A 12,962-nucleotide genomic window follows, 5' to 3' on the forward strand; every position below is an offset into this window, starting at 1 on the left:
TGTCACGGGACTGAAGGGAAGACAAAGTAATACACGGTTTGTGAAAACCAGCATCGACCCCTAACCTGCGAGGATGTTAGCATGCCCATGCAGTTCCCTCTGTCACAAACCTTCACGGGGGCTAATTTGGAGCAATCTGAGACACCCCCCCCCCCTTCCAGGGGCACGAAAGGAAATCTCAGTTGTCTTTAGCATCAGCTGGCTCGGGGCTGGTCTCTTCGTTCACGGCCCAGCGGCCGGTTAGTTGCGGGACCCTAGCGATGTGCAAACCGCGAACCCTGAGTCCAAGATTAGAGCAGAAAATACTTAAGGTCTGTTTTTCCCATCTTCTGCTACCCTGCACAGCTCCCCTTCCAGGTCAGCTAGTCTCCCTCCGGGGAGGGGAAAAGATTCCTTTTTCTGACGGCTGTAAAGGCCTGGAGAGGTTACAAAAACGAGAGGATGGACGGCCTGGAGGACAGCACGCAACGCCGGGGTTTAAGAAACCGCTCCTCGGTTCCCTGCTTTGTGTTCTCGCTGCCGCTGTCTCCAGCAGCATCATCCCTCCCTCCTTCCCTCCCTGCCTCCCTCCCTCCCGATGTTACCGCGTTCACGCTCACAGCTCCCTCTGCGACGCCTCAGCCGGGGCCGCGGGCAGCCGGGGCGCAGCGGGGAGCAGCGGGGAGCGCGAGGGGCAGCGGCTCGGCACGCGGGGGCGGGCGGGCGAGCAGGGCCCGGGCACCTTCCCTGCTCTCCCCAGCGCTGCCGGCCGTCGCGAAAACAGGGCTGCCTCTAACTTCGTGCACTATCCCGGGGACAAAACCCCCCCCCGTGCCGCCCCCCTTTAAAGGGGGAGAAGCAGAGACACGCTGCCCCGCGGAGAGGCGCGAGGTGAGGCGGTGACTCCACGGGGGGGGTGGCGAAAGGTGGGAGGAGGAGGAGGAGGAGGAGGAGGAGGAGAAGCGCCGAGGGGGTCGCTCCGCCCGGCGGGCCGGGGCAGGGGGCGGGCCGGGGGCAGGGCCGCCGCCGCCGCCCGGCCAGTGCGGCGCCGCGCCGCCGCTTTAAATGCTCCGGAGGGCGGCGGGCGGGCGGCCCCGGCTGCTGCCGCTGCTCGGCGGCGGTGGCGGCGGCGCGCCCGGCCATGGCCCCCGGAGCGGGGCTGGCGCCCCTGCTCCTGCCGCTGGCGTGGTGCCTGTGCTGGGCGCTGGAGCCGCTGCAGCGGGGCATGTGAGTGCGGTGCGCCGGGCCGGGCTGGGGGGCGGCGGGGGGGGGAAGCTGGAGCCGCGGAGCGCCGCTGCCCGGCGCGGCCGCCTTCGCCTCGCGGGTGCCCGGCGCTGTGGCCGCGCCTCGGCGGGGCGAGCTTCACTGCGTGGGTGGGCCCTGTATTTACCCCCTTCCCCCCCCCCCCTTGCGGGGCTGCGGGGCTATCCGGGAGCGGTTCCTCGTGGCGCAGCCCCTGGTGTGCCCGCGCGCTCCCCCGCTGCCGTCGGGGATCCGGACCGCGCTCCCGGCAGCGCCTCGGTGCCGCTGGGCTTGTTTCTGCCTCCTCGTTTAAAAAAAAGCAAAAAACCACGCGAAAGGGCGGCGGGGCAGAGCCCGGCGCAGGGTGCGCTGTTCCGGGGCTTGCAGGGGGTTAAGGTGAGCGTCGCCTGGTGGAGACCGTCGAGGGGAAAGTCGCGGTGGCAAAACGCGCGAGGGGGCGGCGGGGACGGGGGCGGCGAGCGAGCGGGGCAGCGCGGCGGCGGCGGCGGCGGCTCCCGCACGAAGGACCCGCTCCGCTCTGCTGCGCGCACGGGCGGGCTCCTGCGCGGCGGGAAGCGTCCCACGGCGTGAACGTGCCGTCGGGTTGTTACCGAGCGGCCGTTTTCTGGTCAAGTTCTGAAGTGGGGTAGCGGAGAACGTGCGAAAATCTTGCTTGCGAAGTTTTTGCTCGTGGAAATTGAAGTTTATGGCAGCTGTCCCCTGCTTTGTGTTAGGAGCTGTGCAGAGGGGAAAGGTGCCCCCTGTTCTTTAAGAAACAGCCACAGTCTCTCCTGCCCCCCCTCCCCCCAAACTTGCGAGCAATCTGCTAACTTCTTAGTGTCTCTGTGTACCTTAATTTCTAATCAGTTTGCTGTTCCTATTTTTTTTTTTGACTTAATTCTTTGACTTCACCCTACCCTTTCATAATTCACTTCTGTAGCATGTGCTTCCCATATTCTGTCACGAAATTGAAACTTCAGTGTTTATCCCTCATTGGTTTTCTAGGAAATATTCTGTAAATACATACTTACTAGAAATACTAGAAGTGGTTTATAATACTCCATTTTGCTAGAACAGTGAGTACCCATCATAATGTTTAAGGAAATCAAGTTCGCTTTCTGATTAAAGTATTTTTGTTCTCTAAAAGCACTTGGTGTTTCATTCAGGCTTGCTTCTCTCTTTTATAAGCCCTTATTCTAATATGAGGAAGAATACTGTTGACCTACAATCACTTCTGTTTGTGTTTGACATAAGTAGTAACTATGATTCTGCACTTTGGAAGCTGAAGATGGGAAGCTTTAAGTGTGAATTGCTTCAATTCAAAACAATTTTTTTTGTTTGTTTGCCTTTACCCTTGTAAGATAGTGTCACCAAAAGAACATTTCCTTTTGGAAATGATGCTGTATGAAACTATTCCCAATCTGCCCAAGTCACTGGGAGTAGCAGTGTACTGTTAACCAGCAGCAATCTGAGAAAACTAAATACCTGTGGCAAAGCCTTGGGTGCTTTGCCCAAGTGGCATATTCCTGAAAATACTGTAACTCTCACTGCCCTATTTAAGTTAGGGCAAGTACAAGTATTCTTCCACACTTGTTTTGCACTATTTGGGGTCTTTACTTTTGGTGTAAACAGAAATACAAGAAGCCCCTGATCCTTAGGGGGAAGCCTGCCACCTTTCACTGGGGAACAGTGGGAGCAATCCAGAAGGCTTTATTTTTATTTTTTAAATCAATAACCTCTTTCTACTCTTACAGTTTTGTTCCTTTGACTTTGGTCATCTGCTGTCAATGGGATAAGGACTACAAATGCATCCCTTGGAACACATCATGCTGGGTGCTCTCTTGTTAGCATTTACTGCTGTTGTTTTGATTGAGATCTTATGTGGCTGAGAACGTACAGGATATTCCTCGTAATTGTTTTTGTTCTGCTGCTAACTTGAGTACTTGCTTCTAGCTAAAAATGCAAGGGTTCAATGTGGATGCTGGTATTCTGCTTCCAAGCCCCCCGAGGAGACTTAATGTAGAACAGATTATAGGATGACTAGCTATTTCCATCAACTGTGTTTCCAGACAATTAGCCCTTGATGGTCTTGTATTAGAACTTTAGAGGATGCTGGAACTACCGGAGTACAAATGTATGGTTTTCATCAAAAAGCGTGCTGTTTAGGCCTTTAAATGAGTAATTAACCATCACTCACTCATCTTAAAGCACGTATCTTCAGCAGCTCACTTTCCTGCAGTCAGCTCTGTAATTTAAAATTAGGGTGTATAGGGTACACATTATAGGGTGATGTGTAGCTATTTAGTATTGAAGGATTGTGGATTCATCAGAGGTAGTAATGGGACAGTGCAAAAATAGGAGCTAAGTGTAGAAGGCTTGAATTGCTGTGAAAAATGGGAACTCCTTTTCTAGAGAAATAATCCACTACAAGTTTTAGAAGTACAGCTGTTTGCTTACAGTTAGCTATGTAGAACAGAACAAAAGGCAGAAATGGTTACAAGAACTCATTTTGTGCAGTAAGTGTTGCCTTTCCTAGTAAGGACTTGAGACAAGAATGGGTTCATTTGTTCCCAAGTGACAAAAAGCCCTCACTCATTTCTGAAAAATTGCAAGGTAAATTGCTTCCTTTTCAGCATTAGGTATTGATTTGCTCTGTGGTTTTGTGGGTCCATGATGATGTCTATAGTGTGCGGTCTGGTCTGAGAAGATCCAGTCACAATCCTACATCAAAATTGCTGCTTTATTGGTTTTTTGATTGCTAAAAGATTGCAGCTGCCTATTTTCACTCTGTGTAAGCAAGCAAACTTGGTCACACCCCAGGGTACACCTGGATTTAGAGGTGGATTCCTGTCTGCAAAACTTAAGTTCTGCAGCTTCCTCAATTCTATCAAGCACCATAGACTTGCAGGCTTTACTCATGTTCTTCCAGATAAATCAGATTCCCAAAAGCAAAACCTAACACTCAGGATGCTATCTGCACTTGCAACACTCATGTAAACTTGGTCTGCTAACTGTGCCAGTGGTTGGGCTACAGTGGTGCATGACTATTGCTGTACAGGGCTTCACTGGTAACGGAGGTGTGGTTGTGGACACTATTTTGAAGTACTTTAAGTAACAGTACTTAATTCTTCTATGCAAGTAGTTAGTGCTTTAAAAAAAGTAGTACACGTCTTTGTGTGGACTGCGAAATGCACTTCAGAACGAACTTTTTTACAAAATATTTTCATTCAAGGAGATGCAGCCTCTGCATTTTGATTGTTACAGGTGGACAAATTGGATGTCACTTTAAATATGTTAGAATGCAATACAGAAAACAAAATAATACAGAAAATGCTTCTGTGAAGAATGTGGTGATACAGCTTAGTCTTGGAGCCTAGACTTTTGTCATAGGACTTATCACAAGTGAGGTGAGAAGTAGGTTGTGCAATCATTTCTTGGTGAGAAGTTGTCTCAGTATGTTTTGCCTGTTTAGCAAATGCACTGTTTCTTCACCTCCAGTGATGCCAATTTGCAGGTGTGAGGAAAGTCCTAGCATCTTAAGTAAGGGCTAGAAGTATGTTTAGGTTTGGGAGCTGAAATGTAGTAGAAACTGCTTCCATTTCTTTCAATGAAACATCATAAGGTCACCTCTGGACTTAACATTTAAAAATAGGTTGCGGGCTTTTGAGGGAGAGTAAGGACCCGATTTGCCACTGTGGTATATTGACATTTGTATCTTATGTGCAAGCAGGTGTTGGGTTTTGGTTTCTGCTTTATTTAAATCACCTCTTTCTATACCTTTGAAGTGATGCAGGTAACCCAGGGTAACTGCCAAATTCTAATTTGGAGTACTGAATTTTACCTAACAAAATTATTTTCTTTCAGCTGAAATTGTGAGTACTTCTTCCAGTCCTGTCCGCCTAGAGTCTTTAGGTTATGGTAAACTCTTGATACTCCTGAATAATATCTACTTCCATCCCTTGAAGTTTGGATAACATGATTCTAGTAAACATGATTTAAATGTGTTGGGATAAAAGTTGTGGCAGGTTCCCCCCCCCCATATTATTTCTCTTTGATATCCACTACTAAGATACTCAACTGATAGGAAGTACAAATAAATGTTAAAGTGTGATTGCAAGATTTCTCATCTTGAACGCTGAACAAAACCAGGTTATCTTTCTAGCCTCTGCACTACAGTGTGTTGCCACCAGATAGAGCTCATGCTGGTCTACGTAATAATGCAGAATTACATTTTTCAGGAGTTTGCGTTTAAAGCTTTTGTTTCAACAGTGTTTCTGGAGGAAAATTATTGAGTTTAGTCTTTTAACAGATAATAAAAGCGTCTTTTTCTTCCCTGGTATTCTCATTGGCAGGAGGTTTAAAGATAGTGAACAAGTGTCATTGTGCTATAGTACTTTTTTTCCTGATTTATGACATGTTTTCCCAGTCTTCCGGAGAAAAATGAGATCAAGACTTCCTCCTAAACTCTGAAATAGCCATAAGACAATGAAAATACACAGCCATAAAATCTGATAGCCTGAAGCTGCTGTATTTTTTGAAGATGAACCTGATCTCCTGATTGATTGTAAAATGTTTTCCAGTTTTATGCTTGTTGTGTCATAACATGTACCTCGCATAACCTATATACAAGAGGTTTTAGAAATTTGCCACCCATAAATCTCTCATAGTGTATTTATATAAGCTATTGTGATTAAAAGTTGCAAGTTTAAGGTAGGTAAGCCTCCCAGCTCCCATTTACTTTAATGAGATTTGGACTCCTAAATTGCTGTCCAAAAATACACCAAAACAAAAGGACTTGTCACTTTTTCTTCAGGTTTGACTGTGCTGTGTTCTGAAATATTGATGCCACTTAGTTACTGGATACGCATAATGTTAGCTAAAGCATTTCAGATTTCTTAAGAGAAGCACAGACTTTTTCACTTTGACTTCTTTCTTCTGCATTGGTTTTCTCCAGCTCTGATTTGCCTCAGTTCTAGGTATGTAATGCCCTAGGTATTTTAGGGAGAACACAGGATATTTTAGTAAAACTGAAGAAAATTCTTGGAGGGGTGGGTAAGATTATCTATTAGTTTAAAACATAGCATTTGGTGACTCCTTAGCAGAACCTTCTTTGCTGGAAACAGCACTTTGGCTCTCTGAGAATTAACCGACTGTACTGCAAACCCATGTTATTCACCAATTAAATACCTTCTCTCTTTGAACACAGTTAATAGATTTCCTTCTTCTGAAATTCAAGTCTGTTATTGCTTACATTCTGTCTGAAATCTACTGCTTTTAATTTATTTCTGATTTAGCAATAATGAAAAGAAATTTTTCTCCTCAAAGTATTTGAAAATTGTACACTGAACATACGTAGTCTCTGTTTTGTACTTTGGCTTCAATGCTGGTCTTGGTCTAAAACTAGTCATTAATTATTCTGGGGGTAAACTTGAACTTGTTGCCCTTTCCTTTAAAAAGGTGCACGCTCCAGGTATAATGTGTACACATGGCAAACTGTACATTTAGTTGCGTTTCTCTGTGCCTTTGATCCCATGGATGAAGCTATGATCTCATGGGTGTGAAAAGAGGAGTGTGGTGCTGCTTTTTGAAGTCAGAGGGCCAAAGTTTATTTTTCTTTGTATTCCCTAGCAGAAACACCCTAGCAGCGTCCATTTGTAAGTATGTAAGTCAGAGCAGAACTTACGTTAAGTTTTGGGTTAGTAGAGAACACCCTGACATGCCCATGCTGTGGTTTTATATATATGAGTTAATTCCTTATTGATAACATAACATATATCATCTCAAGCTATGCCTGAGAAGAAGACTTGTTAAGGTGCATCTGAAATTAGACCCCAAATACATGGCTGTTCTGTCGTCTTTTCAGGTGCGAGTATTCCCTTAGAAGGATGTTGGTTCCTTTACACCTTAACCCTTACAGTACTGTTTGGTGGTTGTGCTCCTGTTGGTAGTTGCTAGCACTCTCCCCAGATGCATCATCAGTTGTAAAAAATACACTTGCATGTACTCATCTCTTATAACTTCATTCTTTGAGACAAAGACCTGCGTGTTTTTTGTCTGAAGAATGCCATGGGGAATCTGTGGGTCGTTCAGAGCCTTAGTATAAGTTTCCATTGTGAAAGATCCAGATGTTTTGCCAGTTTGCTGTTGAACACTAATCCACTAATGTGTACCTGTTGCCACAATTTTTTTGTGGCTAAAATTCATAAAATATATAGCCTCTACTATGATTATTTAGTCTTAAAATCAAATGGGCATTCTGCATCAATGGTATCAAATTGACGGTTTATAGGGGAGTAACTGACTTGGAATTTCAGCTTTTAGCTTCTTATATGCCAATATTCTCAGTGTTAAGCTTTCTTTCCTATATTATATATTGCTTCGAAGGTAAGCTTCTGAGAAAAGAGGTTTTGGCTATGACCTGTTAAAATCTGACATCCACCAGAAAAGAGATGGACAAGTCCTGGATGTTGACTGCCAAACTGAAATCGAGGGTTTCACTAGCTTCCAGCTAGTTTCACTGTCAAGCAATGCAGCATTCACTGTAAATTAAAATGAGTGTTTTTCCTCCTTCTGACTCAAACTATATGAAAGCTTTCAGTGACCTTTATTTTAATATTTTAGTGTCAAGTGCCTTCTTGCCAAAAGAAACTCAAGTGTGTGTACCTGGCACATCTACTCAGGATACTTCTGCAGTTAGGTCTTTTTCAGGGAAATGATAATAGAGCTTGGGTGCAGTTAATGTGAAACTATACCTAGAAATGGCTGCTGCTGCTTTGTCTTCCCCTCATAATCTCAGATTTCTTGTTAGGGCTCAGTTTTGTCTGACTTCTGGGCAGTTACTTGCTTTATCTTAAGAGTGAGGACATGCAAACTATTTCTTAGCCTCTTTGCCATCCCCTGTGAGATCAACTTGATCCTGCAGAAACCATGCAGTGCCTGCAGAAGTGAGCCTGTGGAAGAAACTATGTTGCTGGATGTTGCTGGGGTCTGGGGGTACTTGGCAGCCTACTGAATCAGGGCCTGAATCTTTTTTTTTTAAGTGACTTACACAAATCATGTTAAATGATCTGAATGTGCATGTTAATCTGCTGCATTTCTTGCTAACCAAAATAGACTATTCTATCTTGAGGGTGGTGGTGGGGGGTGAAGATTGCTAAATAGCAGCTAAACGACAGACGCTGCGCTTTGATAGCTGTAGGGACTAAAAATCTTATTGTCACTATAATAGTGGAGTGTGTAATTAATCATCTCATTGATTTGGTCTGAATCTAGATGCAGTGCACAAAGGCTGAAAGAACTGTCGTGTTATTTAGCTGTTCCATCTAATCAGAGAGGATGTGAATACAACACAGCAGTGCATTAGTAACCTGTGGGGTTAGAAGAGTCTTCTGTGGTGGACCTTCGTCCACTGTTCCAGAAAACAGTAATGATAATGAGACCTAATCTAAATGAGCTTGGTGCTTGCAATCTAACTCCCAGAGGGCATATCAGCATTGCAGATATTGATACAGAACCAGTAGAGAGCAGGGATTGATTAGTGGTCAAGAGGGCAGTATGTCCTAATCGTCTTTGGTAGTGCTCATTAATTTTATCTGAGGAATGTGGGGAAATGAGTCTTCAGATTAAGAGTAGACAGGGGAGCACAGCAGTTTAAAAAGGGGAGAAAAGCAGTTTATGAAGTCTCAGCTTTTCTGAATTATTGTTGATATTCAATAATACGTATTTTTTCCTCTTCAGACCTTTATTTCCATGACTTATTTCATAATGAGATTTTTGCCCAGATGAAGTTTTCTTTCCTCTTATTGAGATAATATTTGTAGCAGCTTTTTAATTAACACACTGTTTGCATACAATGTCCTATAGCTGACCTTTTCTCCTCTACAGGGCAGTGTGATTTTGCACAGTCCCAAATCTTTTATCCTCTTATAATAAAAACCACTATGCTGGGAGTATTTTGGTTGGATGGAGGTGGGAGGAGATCTGGAGATATTTCTGGCCAAAGAAATTTTTAGCCTAGTTATTATCTAGCCTAGTGATTATAACAATGTATGACTACATTCTCATCAAAATTGGTATATATCTAGAGTAAAGTCACTAGTTGTTATCAGAGTGGAGAATTCAGCCCCTAATATAATCTCTGTTTCCTTGGGTATAGTTCTGGTTTGATCTTTTTGAAATAGATCTGGAAAAGCATACAGATTGTTTTTCTACATTTTTAATAATAGCAGAAAGGGGGGGGAGCCCTTAACCAATTAGTATTTTGAAGATATAGAATTCCTGTAAGTCATTTCTTATGGCAGGTTTCATCTATTGACTGTTTCAGAGAAGATCAATAGTGTTCAGGCTGCAAATTTTTCAGTTGAGGCAGTGCAGCTACAACATCTCATTTTTAGGAGAATATTAACAGCCTTCTGGCTTAGTGTAGAAGTTGGTGTCATTCACTGAGTCTCTGTGGAAAGGCCTAAAATTAGGCAGCCAAATCATTCTTTGGTTCATATTCATTAATGCTTTGATTTAAAATTTGTGCTGTTGAAAGAAACCTTTAGGGACCTCTTGATGTATTTGCTGTCTCACTACCATTAAACTTGCTACCTTTAGCTTCTTGATTTGGGTTGGGGGAAAAAATGTGGATTGATAGAGTATGTGAGACTGACTTCAGTTGTCACTGAAAGGGTCAGGTCTTGGGATTTTGCTGGACAGAATAATAAAGAATATCCCTATTGCAGAAAGCTGATGCACCTTTTGAAATGGTGCATCTGCTCCCTTTTTACCTCAGTGTTGAGTTGTCTTTCTATTTCCTCCTGTCTGTCTGTTTTTGGAACCCCAGGTATGCTGGGACCATGTGCAGAAGGCAGCCTCTGTGCTCCCAGGAGCAGGTGGCCTGTACCTGCAACCGTCTCTTCCCTTGTTATGTGGAAGACAATGTGCACCTCATCAGAAGAGCCAATCTATTGTTATTTATGCTCGGGTGGATGTGTGTGTAAGAGGTAGCTGCCATTCTAGTATCTTTCTTGGACTTGCAGAATCACGGGCAAGAGTAGCACTACTGATGTAGTGAGAGTTGCAGAAGACTTAGAAGGTGCTTTGGGGGTTCAGCAGATCACTGGAGTCTCTAGGCTTTTTGCCATATGCTGAAGTGATCAAAACTCAGCGTCTTTCTGGTTTTTTGTAGGATCTGTGGATTTTTCCCACTGGTGTTGAAGTGTCTGAGCTTTTCTGTATTTGTTAGATAAGCTTACTTTGAATGGAAAACTTAATTTTAATAGGAACCAAGTAGAATGTTTCTGATAATCAGGGTGGGAAGCTCCAGGAGTCTTCACTCTCCCCTCCCTGGCCCTTTTTCAGGGTGAGGGCAGCTTGAGACCTGTGTGTACATCCTACTAGTTAGGAAACTGCCAATAAAATTTGTCTTGCATACTGGAGTATGACTTTATTCAGTGTTTGCAAATTGTCTCAAAAGAACCTGGTTTCTTTAAGACTTCAGTCTGTGTCATCAAATCCAGTCATTCAGGAATGAAGTCAGGTTCCCCCTGAAACTGCAAGATTAAAAGATGCAGAACATAATTTCTCATTTGCTTTCTGGCTTTTGAACCTAAAGATATTTTGCAAGCTTTTCTCTAAAACCACAAGGCTAGGAAGGCTGTTTCTGAATGCAAGTTGAGATTCTCAGGTAACAATATGCCTTGAGGATATGGAGTTTTCAGAGAAAGTCCAAATACTGTGAAATAAATTCTCATGTTGAATGGGTGAGAGCAGACTCCATCTAGCTCGTCCTGCTTCCAGGAGAGGACAGCAAATGGCTCACAAAAAGTGTAAGAAAAGGGCAAGCATACAATAAATCTTTGCCTGAATAATTGCTTTATCCTCAATAATTTGAGGCTCAGGGACTTCTTGAAGCAGGTTTTCTGTCTTTGTATTTAATAGACCTCTGTGGTGGTTTTTCTGTATTAAGATGCATTTTTTCCTCTTCAAAATCTAAACATAGGAATGAATTATACCTCTCCTGGAGATGCTTTTAATTTTTCTTCTGTGAACTTTCTCTTCTGCGGTGGTCCACAGGCATCACAGCCATATAACTAGACAAGGCTGCTCTCACTTCATGTTGGCCTAATTATGTGTTTATTAGGATCTTGAGTCCTGAGCTGGGAGGGTGTAGGGTGTCTTTGTTTAAAGGGCAGTCTCCTAACGCAAGTATTAAAAAAGGGCTTTCTGGTTTGCCTGAATCAGACTGACAAGCTAATAACAGCCTTCGTGTTAGTCTTGGCTAACAGAGAGCATCAGTATAAAAAGGTTTTTAGGGGACTGGTGTATCAATCAAATGGTAGAATATAATAGACATTTGTTTTGCTTGTTTTAACACTTAAACTCCCATTAAGAAATATTTTCTGAAAGCAAAGAGCAAGGGATTAAAAATGGAGCTCTCTTCCTTTAAATGTACCATTGCATCCACTTAAGGCTTCATTTTAGTTTTAAGGGATGAAATGTCCTCTATTCAGTAGGGAGCCATAATACAAAACTGTTTTCAATAATTATACTTTTGTTCAAGAAACTGTTCTTAAGTTTAATGTATCAGCGTGATGAGTCAGATGACTAAAAATTGGTGTGTTGAGTGGTGCGGGGGCTGTGAAGATGGCTAACTGTTGGAGAGGGAGTGTTTTATTTGCTAGTTTTGCCAGCAGAGGATTACATGTTATGCAATTGCTGCAACTTAATTATAACGTAGCAGAGGTTTTGATATCTGCCTTTAAATTATCCCAAGGGCATCTAGGAGGAATGGCTTTCTCTGAATAAATCTTAATAAACATATGACTTTATGCTGCTGCCTTGCTTTATTCTGTGCGAGTGCTATTTGTTCCTATTAACTATATCATAGAAGTCAATACAGCTATTCCTGGAAACGTGGCAAAACATCACACGAGTAAGAATTTATAGGATGGGCTCGGAATGTCATTACAATTGTCAGCTTCTTTCTTTTATTTATGGAAGAGCAGTGCAGATGAATGTACCTTTATCTGGAAAGTTTTAGGCAATTCTAATAAAAGGAGATATGCATGAATTATCAGTACATGATGTTCTATTCACTGGAGGGAGAGTCGTTTTAAAAAGCCTGCTAAGTGAGGCATGGTTGCTAAGTAAGGCGAGGGTTTTATTAGACCAACTGACGTAAGGGGGGCTGGTGGCAGAGGGGGAACAGACAAGATTTTGGGCATACAAAGACTTTTTTTGGATCTGAAACACAAACGGTAGACTTTGAGCTAAGAATGGGTTGGGAACAATTGCTGTGAACTTAAATGTGTTAAATGGTGAGGTAATTCAAGAGGAAAAGGTAGCTGGCACACATGTAAAGGGTTGTTAAGTAATGGAGATGATACTGGAGCGTGGAGGTAGGATGGTTTCCGGAGGAGTGTAAGACAATCGGACGCCTACGTTGCTGCTGTCTTCTGCCTTCCGTTGGCAGCTGCAGCTAGGGTGAACCCAAAGAATACGAAATACAGAGCAACATGGCAAATGGGCTGTTGTGGGTGCACGGTGGAGGGGGAAGAGTGGGAGCAAGAATCCTGTCCAGCAAAGAGTAGGATTAAGAGGTCAGAGGAGGGATGGTTGACTGTAGCGGGGGGAGGGAGAGAGGGGGAACCTATGTCACTGGCAACTGGGTGTTTCTGCATCTTACTGATTGTCTATGTGAGTTTATTTTGGTATGTTCAAGTTGTTTGCAACATCTGTGGTTTCCGAGAGGACTC

At 43.7% G+C, this 12,962-nt stretch overlaps 1 protein-coding gene across 1 annotated transcript in view; it reads left to right on the forward strand.

The window, feature by feature from the left end:
- Positions 1–1,128: 1,128 nt before the first annotated feature.
- LOC106500349 (multiple epidermal growth factor-like domains protein 6) overlaps positions 1,129–12,962 on the forward strand; it is a 214,467-nt gene continuing 202,633 nt past the window's right edge. Inside the window, exon 1 of the mRNA XM_067301588.1 lies at positions 1,129–1,206. Coding sequence (XP_067157689.1) covers positions 1,205–1,206 — 2 coding nt within the window. The 5' untranslated portion in view covers positions 1,129–1,204. The remainder of the gene's footprint in view (positions 1,207–12,962) is intronic.

Source organism: Apteryx mantelli, chromosome 9, assembly GCF_036417845.1.
Source record: "Apteryx mantelli isolate bAptMan1 chromosome 9, bAptMan1.hap1, whole genome shotgun sequence".
Classification (NCBI taxonomy): Eukaryota; Metazoa; Chordata; class Aves; order Apterygiformes; family Apterygidae; genus Apteryx; species Apteryx mantelli.